Raw genomic sequence first — 20,556 nt, forward strand, 5'->3', positions numbered from 1 at the left:
AGTAACTTACGATTATACAATACATTAGTGATATCAGTAGCACACGAAGTGTTATTTTTGTGTTTTTTTTTCAGGTTCGTGTCGATGTCAGACTGCTGCGAACACATGCTCTATCACTGGGTAATGATGCCTTACCAGTGCCAACACTGTCCCAGTGAATTTTACACCATTTATGATCTGCGATATCACCATCGGATCGAGCACCGAGATGCTAAATTATATGATAAACCCAAAGGCCCCACTCTTGCTAGAGCTGTACAATGTATTGAAGCCAATTACAGAAAAAAACCACCAAAACCTATTCAACAATATTCTCCCAATAGAAGATGTGTAAATCTTCTGCCTGAAATGATTTTCAACAAGGTGGCACCAGTGCACAGAGAGGTTCCAATCAAAGTTGATCCTCCTGAGAAAGTCGATAATATAATTAATCTTGAAGATGATAATGAACCTCAGATACTGTCGAATCCTGATGATGCTACTTCGGATGAGGACAATGCTTTCGCTTGTGATTTTTGCGTTCATGTGTCATATACCAAAAAGCAAATATCAGATCATCTACACATGGTACACGGCGTTAAAATCGGGAGATATCACATCCTTAGTAAATCCAAAGCCGAGACAGACTTTACTCAGAAATACGCTTGCAATATTTGCGATGTGGTGCTGAGTGAACTGAAGCTACGGCTTCATTTTACGGAAACTCATTTAGGAAACGTACCATACTTGCCTTACAGATATAAGTGCGGTATATGCGACGGTAAATTCCTGAGCCCGATGAGAGTAAAAGCGCATTATAAGAATCGCCACCCTACTGAAAAAATGGACTGTAAGACTATAGTAGGCCCCCCTTCCAGTGTTTCTACCAGAGGAAGAAAAAAACGGTTGTACTCCTGTACTTTGTGCAATTTCACGACAATTTCAACCACATCCGTTTCTGTCAAACTACATCTTAAAGGCCATTTGAAACCTATTGCTTGCAACTATTGCGAAGGAACATTTAAAAGTAATGCTTCCTTGAAGGACCACACTAAGTTGAGGCATCCAGGTGTAGAACCGTCTTTTACAATAGTAGAGAGCATTATGGAAGAATTCACGAATACCATGAAGATTATTACGAAAAACGCCGGTGTGGTGACTGACCAGTCGCTTTCTAGCCAGGCAAAGAACGTTGCTAAGAAGTCAACTTCTGCACCTGCAGGTAGCAGTAGGTATAGAAGTAAGAACTTTGATTTGTCCAGTATTGTAACAACGTTTGAAATGGATGGTTTGGAGTATACTACCACTGCCGAGGAAATGAAGAAAATGTTTAACATGAATACCTATGTGGATTTAAGTGGCTGTGTGGTTGCGGTGAACAATGATCCGCACTGTTACTGATTTACTTGTTTCAGTTTAAGTGCCGTTTATTATTTTCAAGAGTTTATTATGTAAGAGCATTTGTTGAATATGGCTCTGAGTAGGGTTATCTTCTAAATAAGTCTACCTGATGTTGATAGTTAAAGGTATGATTAATGTTCATGAAGTGGGATATGAATTCAAATGTGGTGTCCACCTACAGGGTGCATCCTAAACGAATCGCATAAACTTAACGGGATATTCTTTGTGTCAAAATAAGAAAAAATCCTTTGAACGATATAATTAAAATTTTCACCGTTCACGAAATATTCCGTTAAATTTGCGACGTATGTTTAGCAAACATGCTGTATAGTTTGCATAACGTTTCAAGCTGATACGGCATATCGGTACGGGTCAGACAAGCCAAGTCTTAGACTTAAGTCAATATAAGGATAAGTACCTGTACTCCAATTGTAGTTTTTTCTTTGAGTTAAATTACTATTTAAGATTCAAAACTTGCTTATTAAATATTCCTTTGTTTGAAGGAAAAATGAACCACAATGATCCCAATAAATTTCTTTGTTAATGTTTCTTTTTCTGATAAATTCATATATTTCTAATGCACTCATTTAAATGTTTATCTATTAGTTATAATGTTGTATATATGACTTGCTGTGATTTCGGAATACGCGCTGATACATGTAGAGTTAAACGGAGGGCGGTTGATTCAAATTGTACAGATTAGGTTTAGCCTGTAAATAAGCCAGAAAACGTCGAAGACTAATTAGGATTAAGTAGTTAAATTATGTTCCTTTTATTTTGATGAATGCGTTTGTAATAAAAAAAAACAGTTTTTTTATTGAATTTTTCTTGTCATAAATCCCTAATTTTTTGGTTCAATTTTGGTCACGAGAAGAGTTTTACATCAGAAGCTATGGCTTTGACGGAACTCGTAATCAATCGATCCAATCTACATCCGTTGTTAAGTGATATTTTTTTACTTTTTTTTTTTACTTCAAAGAAAAACCAGCAAAACAACACAATTAGACATTGAAAATGCCATTTCTGACGGGAGAAAGTTCCACTAGCGAATTGTGATTCTTATTAAAGTTTTTCCTCAAATAGAGCAAAAAAATAAAAACGGGTTTTCAAATTTTCAGTTTTTGCCGAACAGCTCCGGAATCGAAAATTATTCACGTTCTAAAGCATTCTTTGTTGTGAGACTAAATACGCAACTTTGCCACAATGTAACCGAAACTGTGTAGTTTCCGAGATGGCAATGGTAGGCCTCGAAGTTGGACCACCCATATTTAATAATAAGCAAAGGCACACATTTCTGTAAAAAGACTTTCTACCTGAAACCTTAAACAGTTTGTGAGGAAGGACGAGATGACCATTTAATTGCCATAAAACCCACAATTAATCATAGGAAATATTTTTGTTACAGATATAGATTTTTTTATTTGTTGTGCATTACCACTACGAACTTTGTATTGTTTATTGCGTTTATTCACTGGTTTAATAATACCTGGTATTTTCATCCTTTCAGATACTGTGGCTGAAATGTAGCTTTTTTAAAATGGAAACGGCAGAGAATTTTGATAATGTTTACATATGTAATTGAATATACTACACAGAATATTGTATTTCTCGGTTGCTAGGTCTAACTGAACTTATTTACCTGCCTAGAGCGGTAAGTAAATCACGTACTCTTCATTCAGCGTTGAAGTTAGCTATAATCTTGAGACAGTAAGCAAACGGTCTATCGTAGTTTGTGCATTATACTTTCCAGTAATAGCTTTAAAAGACTCCATTACTGTAAAGTGTGAAGTACGTTCCCTCGTATTTGTTTAACACAGTTGAATAACAGTTTAATAGTAATACGTATATGGCTCATTATTTTCCTAGCAAACTTATCTATCACCATGTCGTCATCATCACCATTGTTTTTTGAAACATGTTAATTTTGTTAATATTAAGATTTTCCAGGTTTTAGAACGGGAAGAGTGGTAGAACAAAGGCCAACGTAGGGTTAAAATTTTAACACGTGAAATTTTGTCAGCGATATCGAATTTTGAAGTTTTAAAGAGTTAAATTCCTGTCGTTTTTCCTCAATTGTTGTATTCTCAGACAAATTGGCGGGTGAGCGCAGCGAGAATTCCGTCTGGACAACTTTGTTTTGCTACTTTTATGTTCTTGAAATTTTATATATATGTATAACCGATCTTTATTTCTCAAGAAATAGGCTATCGACCGATTGGTCTTTCCGTCTGTGTGTGTACATTTGATAGAGAAGAGAAAAAGAAATTTGCTTAACAGTAAAGGATAGTAATAATTAACAATAAAAAAAATGAAAATAAAAAGAAGGGTGGTGTTAGGTTAGGTGTTCTAACAAGGAGGCAGCTGGGAAAAGATAGCGGGATTGTCTGTTTGGTCTTGTTAGGCACAGTGGGTTCAGTATGTTCCAGTTGTGAGGATTGTTTTTCCATTTGGTCTGTAATTGTCTGAGTCTTTCCGTTATTCTTGTCATCCGTGTCCGTTCATAGAGGAGTTCGTTGGATGGGTTGTGTAAGGGGTTTGAGGGATTTCTTATCTTGGTGATCAGTCTAAGTGCTATTTGTTCCGTGGTCTGTATATGCTTTCTGGTTTTGTCGGTAGCGTTTGCTCTGAGAATGTGTCCGTAGTCAAGCAGCGGCCTACAAATGGCTTTATATATTTTGGTTGCTGTTCTGGTACTGATTCCCTTGTTCTTGTATGTGAGTGCTCTAAAGTGCTTTGTCCTTTTTATAATTTCAGTCCTCGCATTTTGTATGTGTTTCGTAAATTTCAGCTTATTGTCTGTTGTTATTCCCAAATATTTTATGTAGTGTCTTGGTTCAGTCCTGTGACCGTCCGCCATTATTGCCGGTGAATTGTCTTTAATTTGATAATTTGGTATTATCAATTGGTTTTTAGTGGCGTTCGGTATTAGCCGCCATTTGTAGAACCACGCCATAGTGTTGTCCGTTAGTGTTTGTAGTTTTGCTACGGCTTTCGCGGTAGTTTTGTCGTGTGCAATCAATGCCGTATCGTCCGCGTATTGTAGTATGTATGCAGTTTTGTCGATGTGCTTTTTGTCTAGCCGATTGTGGTTGTATATGTCATGGCAATAGACGTTATAAAGAAGGGGGGAGAGTGGCGATCCTTGTGGAAGCCCTTGTTCGGGAGAAAAAGGAAAGGAGAGAGTGTTGTTAATGCGTACTTCCAATTGTCTGTTTTCGAGTAGATTTTTTATTATTTTAAGTAGGTACGTTGGTGTTTTAAGTTTGTATAGTTTGTATAGTAGACCTTTGTGCCAAACACTGTCAAATGCTTTGTTAATATCCATGAATAAACATGCTGATTTCCTGCCGCTGAGGTGTGTTGTTTGTATGTTGTTGGTTAGTATGAAAAGGGGATGAACAGTCGAATGTTTTTGTTTAAATCCGAATTGGTGTGCTGGTATGTGCTGTCCGATCAGTTTTTGTAGTCTGTTTTTTAATATGTGTTCATAAACTTTACTTATCACCGGGAGTAGTGTAATGGGCCGGTAGTTTTGTGTTAGTGTGGTATTCAGTCCGTTTTTGGGGATGGGTATGATTATGCCTGCTTTCCACGTATCTGGTATTGTCTTAGTTGCGATGCAGTCGTTAAGTGATTTTTGTATGAGCTCATGAGTTTGTGGAGTTAGGTTTTTCAGCACCTTACTTTTAATGTTGTCTCTCCCCGGTGCTGTGTCTTTCATGTGAGTCAGTGCTTCTTCGTATTCAGTGTCCGTGATTGTGTGGTATGTGTGGTCTGCATCTTGGTTAAAATAGCTGTCATACCAGTCATTTATCAGGGTCCAGTTTTGCTTATCGAAGTTAGGGTTTTGGGAAGTTGTGAAAGCTTTCTGAAAGTGTCCGGCGAATGCATCGGCCTTGTCTTTGTTTGAGTGATGTTCTACCCCGTTTTCGTAAATGGTGTCTATGTTGTTGTTTTTTTTGTATCGCGACAGTCTTTTTATTTTCTGCCAGTATGACTTTCCGTTGTCTTGTTCAATTCCTTGGCAGGCTTCGAGCCATTTTTCCTGTCTGAATTGGTAAAGCAGTGTTTTAATATTTCTGTTTAGGCTGTTCATCCCTCTTTTCAGCTCATTGTCCTGGGTTATCATGTATTGTCTGTATAGGTCTCTTTTGTTTTTAATAAGTCTTAAGATGAAGTTAGGTATTGTATGTTGGTAAAATGGGTTTCTCACTAGAGGGGTAAATTTCTCAATCGCCAAGAATAATTGTTGCTGCAAGTTCACTATAGAGATTGGTTCTCTTTGTGTTTGTACATATTCGTGTACATGCTGCTTTACTTTGTCCGTGTCTGTCCTGTTGAGGTCTAATTTCTTAGTCCTTTCTTCAGAAAGTGAAGGTCGTGTCTGTTCCAGATCAATGTTAAGGACTATGGCCAAGTGATCGGATCCTAGCTCGTTGGTTAGGTGTATATTGTTTATGTTATTTGTAAGGTTTCTTGTGTGAATTAGTACGTCTGGCGTTGTGTCTTGGTTCTCTGGCATCAGGAAAGTTGGTGGTGTATGTTGTTTTATAAAGTCGGAGTTTTCTAAGAACCTGTCCAGTTGTCTTGTCTTGTTTCTGTTGAGGTTGAAGTCTCCAATAATGATCGAGTACTTGAAAAGGCATGCTTTCGTCAGTAAGTTTTGTTCTATGTTAGAATATGCTTGAAATTTTATTTTCTATAAATATACCAGAAATTTATAGTCTATCATATATGTTCATAGAATATTTAGAGCTGTTTAAACTCTTTTTTTCGTGCATTAGGAGGTTATAATATCAATGGGAAACGAGAAAAAAGTTGCGCGTTCAAAAAAGTAGTTTCACAATAATAACTGATTTGCTAAATTATTTTCGTTTTCCCAGTCATTTAAAAAAAAACAAAATTTTACAATTTTTATTTAATTTTTCGCCGAGTTATGGGAAGAGCTAGGTAAAAACAAAAAAAAATGATATGGCAAAATGATTCATTTACCTGTAACTATCACTTGTAAGCTCCAAACCCTTCCTCTTACTAAATTATGGTTATTCGACGCCAAGTTTCTGCGTAAGTGGGAAAGCCCACTTACGCAGGTACACTAGTAATATATTTCACGATCTTTTGAAACAAAAGAACGCTCGATTATCCCGATTATTACTTTATTCCATATAGGAAACATCCTATTTGTTGCTGCGATAACATTTGATTGAGTCATCTAAGAACTGATATTCTTCCAAAACATGCAAAAAACTTTGCAACCGTCCTTTTGTAAAGGTACATTTCCTAGGTCGTACTATCGATATACGACACAAAATAATATATGTAGATATTTAATTTGTAAAAGTTTTTTATATTGAAGATATGGAAAGTTAATTCGATACACCCTTATCGTCGACACATTGTGTATTAAAGAAAGTGTCCGAGATAAGCATATATTAGGATATTTTAAATTTTGAATACACTGTATATTTCTGATATAGAATGTCGAAGTTCAGCCTTGGTAAAATGAGAGAAAAGTTCTTTATTCAAGGCAACAGTCTCACGACACGAAGAGATTTATAAAATTATTATTAATTTTTGTCAGATTTTGAACCCTCACGTTTTTAATTGTTACGTTAAGACCATAATAACGTATTTCACAACCATAATGAATAAAACAGTATGTTTTTTAACGGGCAACGTACGATTTCACGTTTCAAAAATTGTAATTTCATATTGGCCTCTGTTCTACTGAAATTTATACAGTGTGCTGCTAATGCCGATTCAGTAGTTTACAGTTTGACATTTGTTCATGGAATTATTGTTAAATTTGAGTGAGTTAGTAGATATGCTCCATGTTCTGACCATCGTTTTCGACATAAAAAAATAATGTTTTTCTGCATTCCTGAGATAAAACTTGGTGCAAGTGTCTACTTTTACAGATTTACGTTTATGTTTGTACCTACTTAATATTTGAAAACAGATTATCAATTCTCAAATCTACCTGCTGTGTAACCTCTTAAGAAATTGTTGCCTTTCTAACAGTGGCGTGCCAATTAAAACGTTGTCTATTTGTAACATAAATGGACAGGCACATACCACCAACTTTATTATTTAATGACAAGGCAATTTCCAAACAATTTTTGCCACACATATGCAGCAAAGTTGACACATGTGTACCCGCAAAATATTATATCAAACACGTACGAAAGTGTTTTTACCGCACTGGATGGTTGACAGAAATTCCCTTGGCGTCGTTCAATGCACTTGGAATTAGCGTGGGGTAAAGTATAAATTTTTGCAGTTGTCACGTAAATGATGATTACTTTATTCGTATTATACTAAATAATACTTTACATTCGAGATATCAAGTTAAAGTTAAAAAATAATTTTATCAGCGTATTTTATTAAGAACGACAGTAAACGATATTTATTAGTTATCATTGTGTGTGTGGTTAAATGTCACAAGTGTTCTAAATGAGCTTTGGAACTTTAAAACGGCAAAAAAATAATTCGAATTCTCTCAGTCAAAATGTAAAATATTTCTGATGCAAAAATTGATATGCAGCTATAAAAATAAATGAATAATTCAAATTATTTCACGCTTTGAAATTTTTAGTCTTCATAAGTTTTAGTTAAATTATTTAACAACTGAAATTTTTACACTAAACAATCGTTCCCTGATACATACAACAATACAATGGTTTTGTTAAACAATTTTTTGTTTGCTTCATTTTATTTGTTTATTGTCGGTATAAGTCGATGGCTTTAAAATTGCCATCATTCATGGTATCCCACCATTGATGCCGAAATTCAAACTAAAATGTCCGTCTCACAGCCAGACTTTCTTTGAATCTCAGGGAGTTTGACCATCGCATTTACCGTCGTCCGAAGGTAATTGTACTTAACAAGTTTGTAAACAAATGCTTTCATAATCTCGAACAATCTGTAATGAGACAATATTAAAATAGATCTGTCACAAAATACTGTCATGAAACCGTGAGGAATAAGCATATTTCCTTATTTTTGTGGGTACGGTCCGTGGAAAATGAAAGTAAATTACAATCGGAGGTATTTCGATATTATTTTTGAACCGTTAACAACTCAATATTCTGACAGTCGTAGGGAAAAAAATTCTGTGACTGTCATGGAATTCCAAAAAGAAAATTAATTGGTCATACAATCACATGCATAAAATTCACAAAAACCAAATAAAGAGTTCTATAAGAAAAACCCAAAAGGAAAATCAAAATTCTCGTGAACGCGCGTAACGCTCTAGCAGATGTTCGACTATAACCAGCCAGTGCGACATGCAATAAATTTGGGATTACGGGAAAGAGTCGCGAATCCAGGATTTATGTGTGGGAGGGGGAGGAGGGTTCTGACAAAAATCTGACAAATTGCTTTAAAGTATATTCTTATTATTAAGCATAACAGTGTAAAATATGCACCGAGTATTTGTTTATCATGAGCTATGGGGATTTCAAGGCAATGCATTTAGTTGTTTTTTTTTTAAATATCGTGATCGTTTCTGTTACATCTTCGTAGGAGCTGAAAAATATATCAACTAGCTTCATTAATTATGACTACATGTTGGGTAATTTTTGCTTACGGCTCGTTTGGAAAAACAAGCAGCAATAAATATAATATTCCATTGAATCCTCCATGACTCATGTCCAAAAAACGACCTGTATAAAATAACTTAGTCTAACGAAATCGAGAAAAAGTATTACTTATTTGACGAGATCTTGATTAAAACAAAACATTTCCTTTCAGAGGTTTTTTGTTAATCTCCTTCGACACCTTATTTGGATGTAAAAATGTATATTTAATTCAATTTTCATTTATTCTTTGTGCTGTGTATCAAATTTGGTTCATAACAATTATTACTCTTCATATAATAAAGTTTTTATGGTATAAAGCGTACATAAGTCCAACGATAGTTCTTTATTTATAGTAATAGAATGGAGCTCGAAAGACGAAAAATATTAAATAGGTATGAACTTATAAGGTACTGTTGTTTGTCACTTGACTCTTGTCTAGTCAAATGAATTTATGTAAAAATATTTTAAAAAGTAAATAAAAACACAAAATATTGGTTAAATTACTGAGTGTGATACTTCCATTTTGTAATAAAAAGTAATCTTAGGTGTTTTAAAAATCTGGCAACACTGAAACTCTTTTTACTGGGGTGTCAACCAGGAATCGATATTCTAAACTCTGTAGAGTAATGTTTTCTTTAAACGAACCCGTTTGTAGTGCACTTTTCGATAAAATGAACTTTAATGTATTATTGTATAATGGCAAAGTTTTCGATTGTAGTCAACTTAAATCGGTGCTTCACCGAGTATGCAAGGGATTTCCCGAAAACGTTGCAGATGAGGGAGGGGGAGGTTGGTTTGGTTTATTAGTTGGGTCTGTACAAGTGTTGAACGAGTGCTGTATAATAAGAATCTTTCTTTGCAACTAAATACAAGTTCCAAATTGCAGTCTGTGGACCAGAGTGACCATGCTTTAAAAAGCAATTATGATCGACTTCTTCCGAAAATGATAGTAATAAAAATATTGATGTAATTGATGATGATAATGATATTCATAACCACTATTGCTGATACCGAACTATTTTCGATGGTTTCTTAAGGTTCGTTATAAGCGAAGGTTGCAGTATTTCAATTTTATTGATATAACATTCTCTTAGAACTGTCTAAAAAACACGCCTAAACGCGTGAAACACTCTGTGTCTCTTTCTAGCAACTGACCGTAGCTCGAGGAATGATCTATTTAAAGTTTTTGAAACTTCAAATTATCAAATAAGATGGATTCATAGTTGACGCAAATTCCAAAGTTCACAGCGGAATAGAAAAAGGACAAGATCACAAACTTCGATATTCTGATGTTCATTTCCGAAACATTTTATCTCTGAGTAACACATCGCAATAGACTCCGGGAAAGTCATTATCCTCTAGCCATCAATAAATCGGTGTTCAGTCTGATAAATTTAACACCCTTCAGCGATACGCCGCTGGAAAGCACCTTGCCCAGTCAAACAGTCCCAAGTAAACAACCCATCATGAGCACGAGCAGCACGTGGACCATAGACGCAAACCCAACAAGTCTGTAACGTACTCCCCCACAAAGGACCGAAAAGTCCGGTTTTCAGCTCTTCGGGACCGTTTTCAGTTTTCAGCGAAGGCTTCACTGCAGCGCAGACTTCACATCGAAGCGGTCGCGTGCCGTTCTTCACATCGCTTCTACCCTCACGTGCACGCGTAAAACCACCCTTAACACGATTTGACTTCAGTTTTTTTCGACTATTGCCTTTTTTAAAAGCAAATCCGTCTGAAATCAATTTTTTTTGTTTTCGGTCAAAATTTTTGGTTGTATTATGGCCGCGGGAGGTTTTGAAAAATTATCAATTTTAGTAGTTTCTTTAAGTTTTCTGTGTGGCGACGCCTTCGGGGGTAGTTGCAAGGAAGCGAAATTATGTTGTACCGGTCGCGATTCCTCTTGTGTGGTACAAAAAGCGCCGATTAATGCGATTATCGAGGACCTGAGCGATAAACCGTGCTATTGTGATCACGCCTGTTTGAAACTTGGAGATTGCTGTCCAGATTTCAAGGATGCCTGCGGAGGTAAGGGAATTAGAGTTCGATTTAGTCTAAATGAACCTGTTTTACATTATGCTGACTCACTAAAAAATTTATGAATTGTTACAACAAATTTATCTTTGCCAAATACGTTGGTTCTGGATTCTCCCATTCGATAGACACTGTCGAACTATCTATGGGATGAGGCATATCTACCAAATAGAAAAACCAATTTGGTTTGGTTGATTTTTTTTTGTAGATTTGCGCAAAATCGTCGCACAAAACACAAACGTGTGTGAATCTATGCCGAAACTGCGAGGAACGAAGAGCGCCACTTGCGTTCATGAATGTTGAAACCTCATAATTGCTAACATTTTTTAAAAGAATTTCAAGGTGATGCGAAAGGGAATTAAAAAGTTGGAAACGCGAAAAAGTCGTCGTTTACTACCTATATTCGTGGTAACAATGAAAAATACTATACACACGGTGTCCTAGGGATAAAGGCACAACAAGTATTGAGTGCTGGAGGGTAAACATAAAGCGATTCGGCAAATCTTGTTCTCTATAATAGTTGTTTGTTTATTTTGTACCGAGTGCCGAAATAATTTTTTTAATTCCGTAATTTGTTGGTTTTGGGACACTTGCGGTTGGTGAAGCGGTGTTTCTCTATTTGCAGTACCTGCTAACATTCCATGCTGTGGTTGTTGCTTGCTACAGCGTGTATTACCGCCAATTACCAGTTTTTTTAAGTTGTTATTACAGCTTAAGATTTCTGACGAATCGTTCAAAATTTTACGATTTGGCAGTATTATTTCGGGGTATACCTTTTCATTCGTGCGTTCTGCAACAACTGACAATAACAGAGTAGCCAAAAAAGTAATTAAAACTTTGCGTAAATTATTTTGTGTGATAAACTAGTGAGTTTGGAATAAAAACTTGTCTGAAAATTGACAAAAATGTTACCGAGGCCATGCTGAGAAAAAAAGTCGATAATCATTCTCAACGACCAAAATGTCATGGAACTATGCGGCTTTTGAAAAATTGCAATGGAAAAGTGGTTTTAACTTTTGTGTATCGCTTCCCATAACTCGGGAAAACAATAAAACAGAAATTGGACCATTTTAAATAAATAAAATAACCGAATAACAAACCTACATTTGTAGATCTGTTTGTATTGTGAAATTATTAAAGCAATAATTCATATTCAAAGGAATATGAATTTTTTTCGATATAACCATCTGTTATCGTTTACGAGATTCTCATGCTGCACTTGCTCATCTTCGACTCACTGTACAATACGTGTCATTCTTTATTCTAGGGACAGCTTGAAAGTAGATAGGTAAGAGCTTCAATGATAGGATGCGATCGACAGCCAGATTTTATTCAAGGATGCTCTGTGGCTCGAAGAACGTAGCTACTTCGAAACGTACCAACTCAGCAATCGATCTCTTCGATTCATTGCTAAATGTGATTGGTACAAATATTTTTTTTTATTTTTCAAAACTGTGAATTACACAAAGTCCACCATTATAGTAACCCTAGAGGCATATCCGCACTCTCTATAATTAAATAGAGAATTACCGGAATCAAACGATGCAACAATTTTACGAACGACTTTTATTCCAGCGTTGAAACACATTTTGCAACAAAGGATATTTTGAAATTATATTCTGGACATTTCATGTGTCGAAACAAATCTTTGAAATTCAATATTGCTCCCCTAATTTTTATTCAGGTTTCTAAACATTTGTTTGTTACTACCGATCGGTTATTAATAGCTGGTCAGTGCTCTTTCGCGGCAAACGAGGGAAACCCCACCTCAAAGCTGTACCATTTGTTTATATTCCATGTTATTATAAGCGAGCGTTGGCGTTGTTTCATGCATTCTCTATATGCGAGTATGAGGCGAATGCAAACAAAAATAGACTCATCGGGCATAATAAACACATTTTTTGGTAGACAGACGAGGCAGACAATCGCCTCGAGACCGAATGGAATGGAATGTCCGGGAGTACAATAAGACGAGTTGAAGGACCTCCTCTCTGGAATATAATTTTTTTTAATGGTCTTATAGCTTTTCAGCTCCATCCAAGTTATATTTACGTCAGAGATGGTCAGTATTATTACATGTAATTTATAAGCGGTGAAATTTGAACAGAGCTTTGCGTTTTTGGGGGAGCTTTTGGAACAAACGTAATTTTGGGATTTGATTAATGTTACGAGTAACGCCAATTAAGAAGTAATAAGTTACTGATGGATTTCCCGAAATCTGGTGGACAAACGAAAACGTCATCAAACACTCCAATTGACAATATAAATCACGAGTGAGAAACCGTTGTTTTCTTGTTTTTGTAAAACTGACAAATATGACTCCATAGACGATGTCTAGAATCTGTTAGGACAGCAGGGGAAAAATGGAACCGTATAACACATACTTCAACGATTTACTTTCAGACTTTAGCACGTCTTTGCAATTTGGACAGAATGGGCATAAAAGAAGAATATGAAAACATCAAGGCTAACCAGATACAGTTAATTAGTGCACTGGCTATATCTAAATTGTAAACAAGAATAATATGAAAATTCCATTTTAGTTATGGGAACGCAGAACAAAGGATTTTAGTTGCATGTTTAATTAAAAAAAAATTTTTTTTGGGTACGGAATGGTCTTTTTTTTAAATTATATTGAGTGCTTTTGCCAAGGCTTTTGCTTAATCAAACAACGATTAAATTATAACACAATAATAGCATCCAGACGAAATTTAGCAAATCAAACGTGAGGCCGACTCATATTCAGCTGGACAAATGCCCAAAACATCGTTCTATCTACTATATTGTCGGAAATCTTTTGCCAGGCAGAATGAATGGAGGAAGTGTACGTGTCTCCGCCTCTGTTGTGACGCATGGAAATGAAGGTACTAACCACTAACGTCCCTTTATTTGATAATTTCTATGGAAATTATCCTCTTGGTAAAATTACCCACGCTTTGATTTTTTGTCAATAACTGAATGGTGTCCACATGTGTTAGGGCTTGCTGGATGATCTATTGAACTATTTGTATTACTGTTGTGTTATATTTATGTTTCTCAACAAACAAATCGTGTTCCTCAAAATTTGCAATAATCAGAGATGGTTTCAAACTCTGCGGTTTTGTAAACCTAAATAGCTCGATTTCATCGATTTTTAACATTTTTGTGATGACTACATATTAGACCGGACGCCTGTTAATTCGTCTTGATGTACCTGTATACTTAGGGCTATGATGTCGTTTGGGTCTAAGAAGTCAGTTTCAATAACTAAAAATTGATAAATTAATGTTATGTTTGGATCATTTCAAAATATCCTGATCGACAGTTAAAATTTAAATTGATGGTTTTATCCTAGAGAATACAAGAGCCTTCATGTTTTATTCGATAAATTTTGTCTGTAGGCACGATATCATTGTTAACTAGCTAAAGCATGATGCACCAGTAAAACATGCAAAATCACGAATGCTTTAACACGAGAAACATTTTTCTTTTTTTACGCAATTTTATTACTACTTTTATTTTAGTTGTTTTATTTTGAGATGATTCTTTTAAAAAAATCAGCTTCTTGAGCCCGGATGTCGAAATATCGCTAACAGGTTACTCGGGCTCGAGAAAGTGTTTTTTGTGTTCTGTGAGACAAAAGTAATTAATATCTTTAAATTTCTGAGGTGTTCAGCTGTGAAATGCAAAATATTTTATATTCGGTGAAACTTGATTAGTAAATGGAAGTTTAATTAAATGAATATGCGTTTTAATAATTTAAAACGTAATCATCATATTTAAACGGAAGGAACGAAATGTGTTTAAGAACGTAAAAATATGTGAGCCATAAACCCGTCCAGAAAAAGGTAATTAGAGATATATATCTCTATGGAAGGTTAACCGCGAATCACGGCAAATTAAGCTTATTAAAGAAAATGAAACCACACGCACAGTTGTTAAACAGTGACGTTTCGTGATTGTACAGGGTTAATCCTGATATTTTGGGAAAACGTTAACCAGCTTATTATTGAAGTTAAGAAAGGACTACAAGTGCTTGAATGGGTAATTTCAGAAATTTGAATACAAAATAGTGAGCAGTATGCGGACGGTTCCAAAAATATGTGGCCATGGTGACATGTTTGTTTGGCTTTATGGAATATCTTGCCTGTATGTGGAACACGAAAAATAAAAAAATATATTTACTAGGAACGTAAGAAGGTAAATATCAATTTTCGGAATATCATCGCTTTTTAGGTATTTTGTGAGTTTCTTCCGATCAAAGCGATAAATCATTGTTAAGTTGAACATCGGCTCTTCAGTTTTAGAATTGCAATTCTAACAGAATAATGCTCAACATTGGGTGAGAAATTTAAAATATAAAATTCGCACGTTGCTCGTTACGAATCCATATTTTATTATTATTTGAATATACCGGGTGGTCCATTTAACCTGACAAATCGGGATATCTCGAAAATTACGCATCAGATTGAAAAAAGTTTCAAATGAAAGTGTTTTGTCTCGAATGGATCCACGATATAACACTAACCATGACTTCCCAACTCTTTCACTTGGGGTTGGGGCGGGGGTAACTTTGAAATCTCAAATGGCAACCCTCATTTTTTATAGCAGATTTGAATTTTACGATAAAAATTACTTGGAGTTTGTCTGAAACTTTTTTTTCGATTCGCCACAGATGGCGCTGTAATCAGAAAAAATTGTTTTATTCTGATTCTGAAAGAAAGCATTGTGTCTTTCATATTTTTAATGGAAACTTGTTGGTTTTTTTGGGTACCTCCGATAGTTTAAAGAAATAAAACCGTCTGTGACAAAAAGTAAATTTCATATCGTTTACAAAGACAGTGAAAGAAATTGTAAATTTTTTATTGATGATATTTTTATCTAGGCAGTACCGATAAATAAAACGAAAAACCTCAGTTTTACTTCTGAAATGGTGTAAAAGTAGTACTTGTTAAATTGCTTATTGTGTTATTTTGAATCTCAGTTTTCACCATGAGTGCATTATCTAATGAAGTAAGAATTGATATGATTTTTGCATATGGGGCGTCTTTGGATTATCAGACTGCTGTCGAAACTTATAGGAATCGCTTTCCTAATAGAGAAACGCCATCCCTGTCCACATTTTATCGCGTTGTAAAGGTTTTTAAAGAAATTGGTTGTATTAAACCTCGAAAAAAACAGCGTTTAAAAGCAGTTACTCACGAAAACAACGAAATTGCTATTTTAGCTGCTGTGAATGTAAATCCACATTTAAGTACAAGAATATTATCGTTAGATTCAGGGATATCGCGAGCAAGTGCATTAAGAATTCTCCACAATTTTGTGAATGGACATTGCAAAAATTGAACGAAAACCAAAATTTTTTAAAATGTGTCCTCTTTACGGATGAAGCCAGCTTCACGAATCACGGACAAGTAAATTTAAGAAATATGCTCTACTGGTCTACGGAAAATCCTCACTGGATACAACAAGTAGCTAATCAACGACCGTGGTCTGTAAATGTTTGGTGTGGAATACTTGGCAATAAAATAATTGGTCCATATTTCATTAATGGCTCATTAAATGGAATAAAGTATCAAAACTTCTTGAATGAAGATTTGCCCTTATTATTGGAAGACATTAATTTGGAAACTCGACGTTCGATGTGGTTTCAGCATGATGGTTGCCCAGCTCATTGGGCTTTAATATCCTGAGAAATTTTACATAATAAATATCGCAATCGATGGATTGGACGAGGTGGACCTATTCATTGGCCAGCACGATCGCCTGATCTTACCGCACTCGACTTTTTTTTATGGGGTTATCTCAAAGAAGAAGCGTATTCAAGAGTACCCACAACGCCCGAAAACATGATGGAAAGAATTAGAGATGCTTGTGTTTCTGTCGTTCCCGAAGTGTTAGTGTCTACTCAACAAGCATTACAGATGCGCTTAAGAAAATGTATTGATGAAGGTGGTGGACATTTTGAACATTTGCTTCGTCATTAATTTAATGTTCGAACAGTTGTGTTTAATGGAATGAAAATTCAATGTGGATCTAAGTTTATTTAGAAATTTAATAATAAATAAAGTTTTTTTTGTCACAGACGGTTTTATTTCTTTAAACTATCGGAGGTACCCAAAAAAACCAACAAGTTTTCATTAAAAATATGAAAGACACAATGCTTTCTTTCAGAATCAGAATAAAACACATTTTTCCGATTACAGCGCCATCTGTGGCGAATCGAAAAAAAAGTTTCAGACAAACTCCAAGTAATTTTTATCGTAAAATTCAAATCTGCTATAAAAAATGAGGGTTGCCATTTGAGATTTCAAAGTTACCCCCGCCCCAACCCCAAGTGAAAGAGTTGGGAAGTCATGGTTAGTGTTATATCGTGGATCCATTCGAGACAAAACACTTTCATTTGAAACTTTTTTCAATCTGATGCGTAATTTTCGAGATATCCCGATTTGTCAGGTTAAATGGACCACCCGGTATATGAAGTTGTTTACACCATTTTCAAAAATATAAAGTATTATGGAATTAACTTTAATGGTTTTCACGTTGAATGACGGATTTCTGTTGCATAATTCTAGTAGCTATAGGTTCAACAGTATTCCTTTTTTAGCAGGTTATTTCCGGAGAATACAACCCTCGCTTAGTATGAAAATTACATTTTAGAGATAATGTCTTTAAGCTTCATATTTTTGCAATAATTATAAAAAGCCCCATATAATGCAATAAACAATATGCAGGGTGTTAAAATAGAAAAAAATTAATCATTATAAACACTTTCAGCAATAGTCATTTGCAACAGCTGTCTGCATAATACTCACTTTCTTAAAATATCTACCTCAGCTATCCAATAACACATCACTTTTATTCCATTTAATATCTGCAGCCTAGTTTGGACAATATCGAATCCTAATTGTGACTAGCAGTATGGAATTGATTTCTCGTGTATAAATTGTACATTTAGTGCCCCATTCCCAATGTAAAAGCTGCATTAATTATTGATGCTAATGCAATTATGCCAAAATTCCAGTTTATGTTTTGCTTAGCAAGATGTGCAACACCATCACAGAAACATCAATGGCATTTTTCTGATTTTTAACCTTACCAAATTGAAATTTTTAATATTAGAGAAAAACGGTCAATGGACGAAATAGCAATATAGGAAAAGTGCATTTTGAAAATTAAGGAATTGGGGTCATTTTGGACATCTTGCCGGCCACGACTGGAATTGCAATGAGTTATTTCCAGAAAGTTATCAAAAAATTCTACTTTAATATGTAACGCTCAGTAAGAAGCTTTATTTTGTTCCGGGGTTTGTCTGCTCTCTCTTTTGCAACCAGCAAAACTTGGAAAAAATTTTAGGTACCCGGAGCAAATTTCATAACCAGAAAGCTTTTGTTTTCTTACTTTTTTGCTCCTTACTTAGTTTAAAAAATTTTAAGTTTTTTTACCGAACACCACGCGGGCTGCAATTAGTATCCCGAAACTACTTTTCGAATATGAATTTTTTAGGAAAGTTTCCGTAAATTCATGTTCTCAAAAGCAACTTCCTGAAATAATTCAGGCACTCGTGGTATTATCAATTTTCTGACGCGAGGGCGAGAGTAAGAGATCATGTTCGAAAAGAAGTTTCAGGATACTAATACGAGAACGCGTGTTATGCGGCAAGAAAGTTTAAAATTTTTTAGTTACTACTGTGTGAATACTAAGAGATTCAATCACATACAGTTGCAATCTTTTAAAACGTAAGAAAACTTATTAGTTTCGCCTAGGGTAGTGAGAGTCAACAATTTGACAATGAAATTCTCAGCCCTCAAGTTGAGTCGAAACTGTTTGCCTAGAATCATAGACTTCCGAAAAATATTCTAGGACAGATTTTATCTGACGAAACGCGAGGATCGCTCGGTGTACAGTGAATCCCAAAAATATGCGGACGCGCTCTTTTTACAGATTTCACGAGTCCTAATTAAACATATTAGTTATTTTTTCATTTTTTATACGTTAGAAATGTCTCTATCAACCATCTACTTCGGGGTCTGCATAAAAAAGGAATGCGATATCATAATAGTTTATATTGAAATTTCAAGAAATAATCTAGAGAACCATTAAACGGGTCACAAAAATATTCGGACGACACACACAACAAAATGATTCATAGCAGAAAAAGAATTCTTACGCATTTGCATGCATTTGTTGCTTGCTAAATACAGATATCGCAGAGTAAAATTAGAAATAATATCCATCATGGGTCGGGTACCAAACAAAAGTAATGTTAGTTTTGATAAAAGGCAATTAGTAATATTTCATTACGAAAAAGGTAATTCCTATAAAAAGATTGGGGAAATGCTTCAATTAAGTAAGAGCACAGTTGGAGACATTGTAAAACGTTATAAAAATGAAGATAGAATACTTCCAAAAAAACAAACAGGTCGACCAAAATTGTTAAATGACAGGGACAACCGCTTCATAATGAGAACCATTAAGAAAAACCCTAAAGTTAGTGCGCCAAAATTGAGGACCCTATTGGAAAATCATTCCAATAAAATAGTTAGTACTGAACCAATTGGTCGGTCTATCAGAAGCCATGGATAACATGGAAGGGTATGCAGAAAAAACCATGGCTCAGCAGTAAAAATGTAAAAATACGAATCAATTTTGCTAAAGAATTCATTTCCAAACCAGACAATTATTGGAATTACGTAATTTTCTGTGATGAATCAAAATTTAATATTTTTGGCTCAGACAGACGTCAAATGGTATGGACGAAAGCAAATGCAGAACTACAGAGACAACATCTTTGTCCTACAGTAAAACATGGAGGAGATTCAGCTTTGGTTTGGGGATGTATATCATCACTAGGAGTTGGTGAATTAGTTTTCATTGATGGTATTATGGACAAAAATGCATATTTAAATATTCTAAGACAAAATTTACGGAAAAGTGCGGAAAACATGGGCATATTAAATTCGTTCAAGCTATACCAAGACAATGATCCAAAACATACCGCTCATATTGTTCGTGAATGGCTGTTGTACAATTGTCCTAAAGTCCTTGAAACCCCTCCCCAATCTCCAGACTTAAACCCGATAGAAAATGTATGGCATTATTTGAAAAAACAACTTAGAATACATGAAATTACATCAAAAACAATATTAAAAACTAGGTTGCGAGAAGAATGGAATAAAATTAATTTAAATTATTTAAGAAAAATTGTATCTTCTATATCTAAACGTTTGAAAAGTGTAGTTGAAGCGAAAGGTGGCCATACAAAATACTAAATTAATTAATTAGGTTAATTATGTATCTTTAAATCAATTATATAGATATAGTAGTTATATGTTAGTTATTACCGTCCGAATATTTTTGTGACCAGTTTAATGGTTCTTTAGAATTTTTCTTGAAATTTCAATATAAACTATTATGATTTCGCATTCCTTTTTTATGCAGACCCCGAAGTAGATGGTTGATAGAGACATTTCTAACGTATAAAAAATGAAAAAATAACTAATATGTTTAATTAGGACTCGTGAAATCTGTAAAAAGAGCGCGTCCGAATATTTTTGGGATTCACTGTATGCAAGGATAAGTT

General features: G+C 34.9%; 3 protein-coding genes across 7 annotated transcripts in view; 2 read left to right on the forward strand and 1 right to left on the reverse strand.

Annotated features, from left to right (window-relative positions):
* The window catches only part of LOC136342543 (uncharacterized), a 30,852-nt gene extending 28,650 nt beyond the window's left edge, over positions 1 to 2,202 (forward strand). For all 5 annotated transcript variants that reach the window (XM_066288456.1, XM_066288453.1, XM_066288454.1 and 2 more), the window contains one exon: positions 75 to 2,202. In XM_066288456.1, coding sequence (XP_066144553.1) covers positions 75 to 1,380 — 1,306 coding nt within the window. In that variant the 3' untranslated portion in view covers positions 1,381 to 2,202. The remainder of the gene's footprint in view (positions 1 to 74) is intronic.
* The window catches only part of LOC136342547 (eukaryotic translation initiation factor 4E transporter-like), a 102,692-nt gene that overhangs the window by 53,560 nt on the left and 28,576 nt on the right, over positions 1 to 20,556 (reverse strand). The gene's annotated exons all lie outside the window — the stretch shown is intronic.
* The window catches only part of vex (somatomedin B and thrombospondin type 1 domain containing protein vexed), a 191,206-nt gene continuing 180,837 nt past the window's right edge, over positions 10,188 to 20,556 (forward strand). Inside the window, exon 1 of the mRNA XM_066288494.1 lies at positions 10,188 to 10,988. Coding sequence (XP_066144591.1) covers positions 10,742 to 10,988 — 247 coding nt within the window. The 5' untranslated portion in view covers positions 10,188 to 10,741. The remainder of the gene's footprint in view (positions 10,989 to 20,556) is intronic.

This window comes from Euwallacea fornicatus, chromosome 12, assembly GCF_040115645.1.
Source record: "Euwallacea fornicatus isolate EFF26 chromosome 12, ASM4011564v1, whole genome shotgun sequence".
Lineage (NCBI taxonomy): Eukaryota > Metazoa > Arthropoda > Insecta > Coleoptera > Curculionidae > Euwallacea > Euwallacea fornicatus.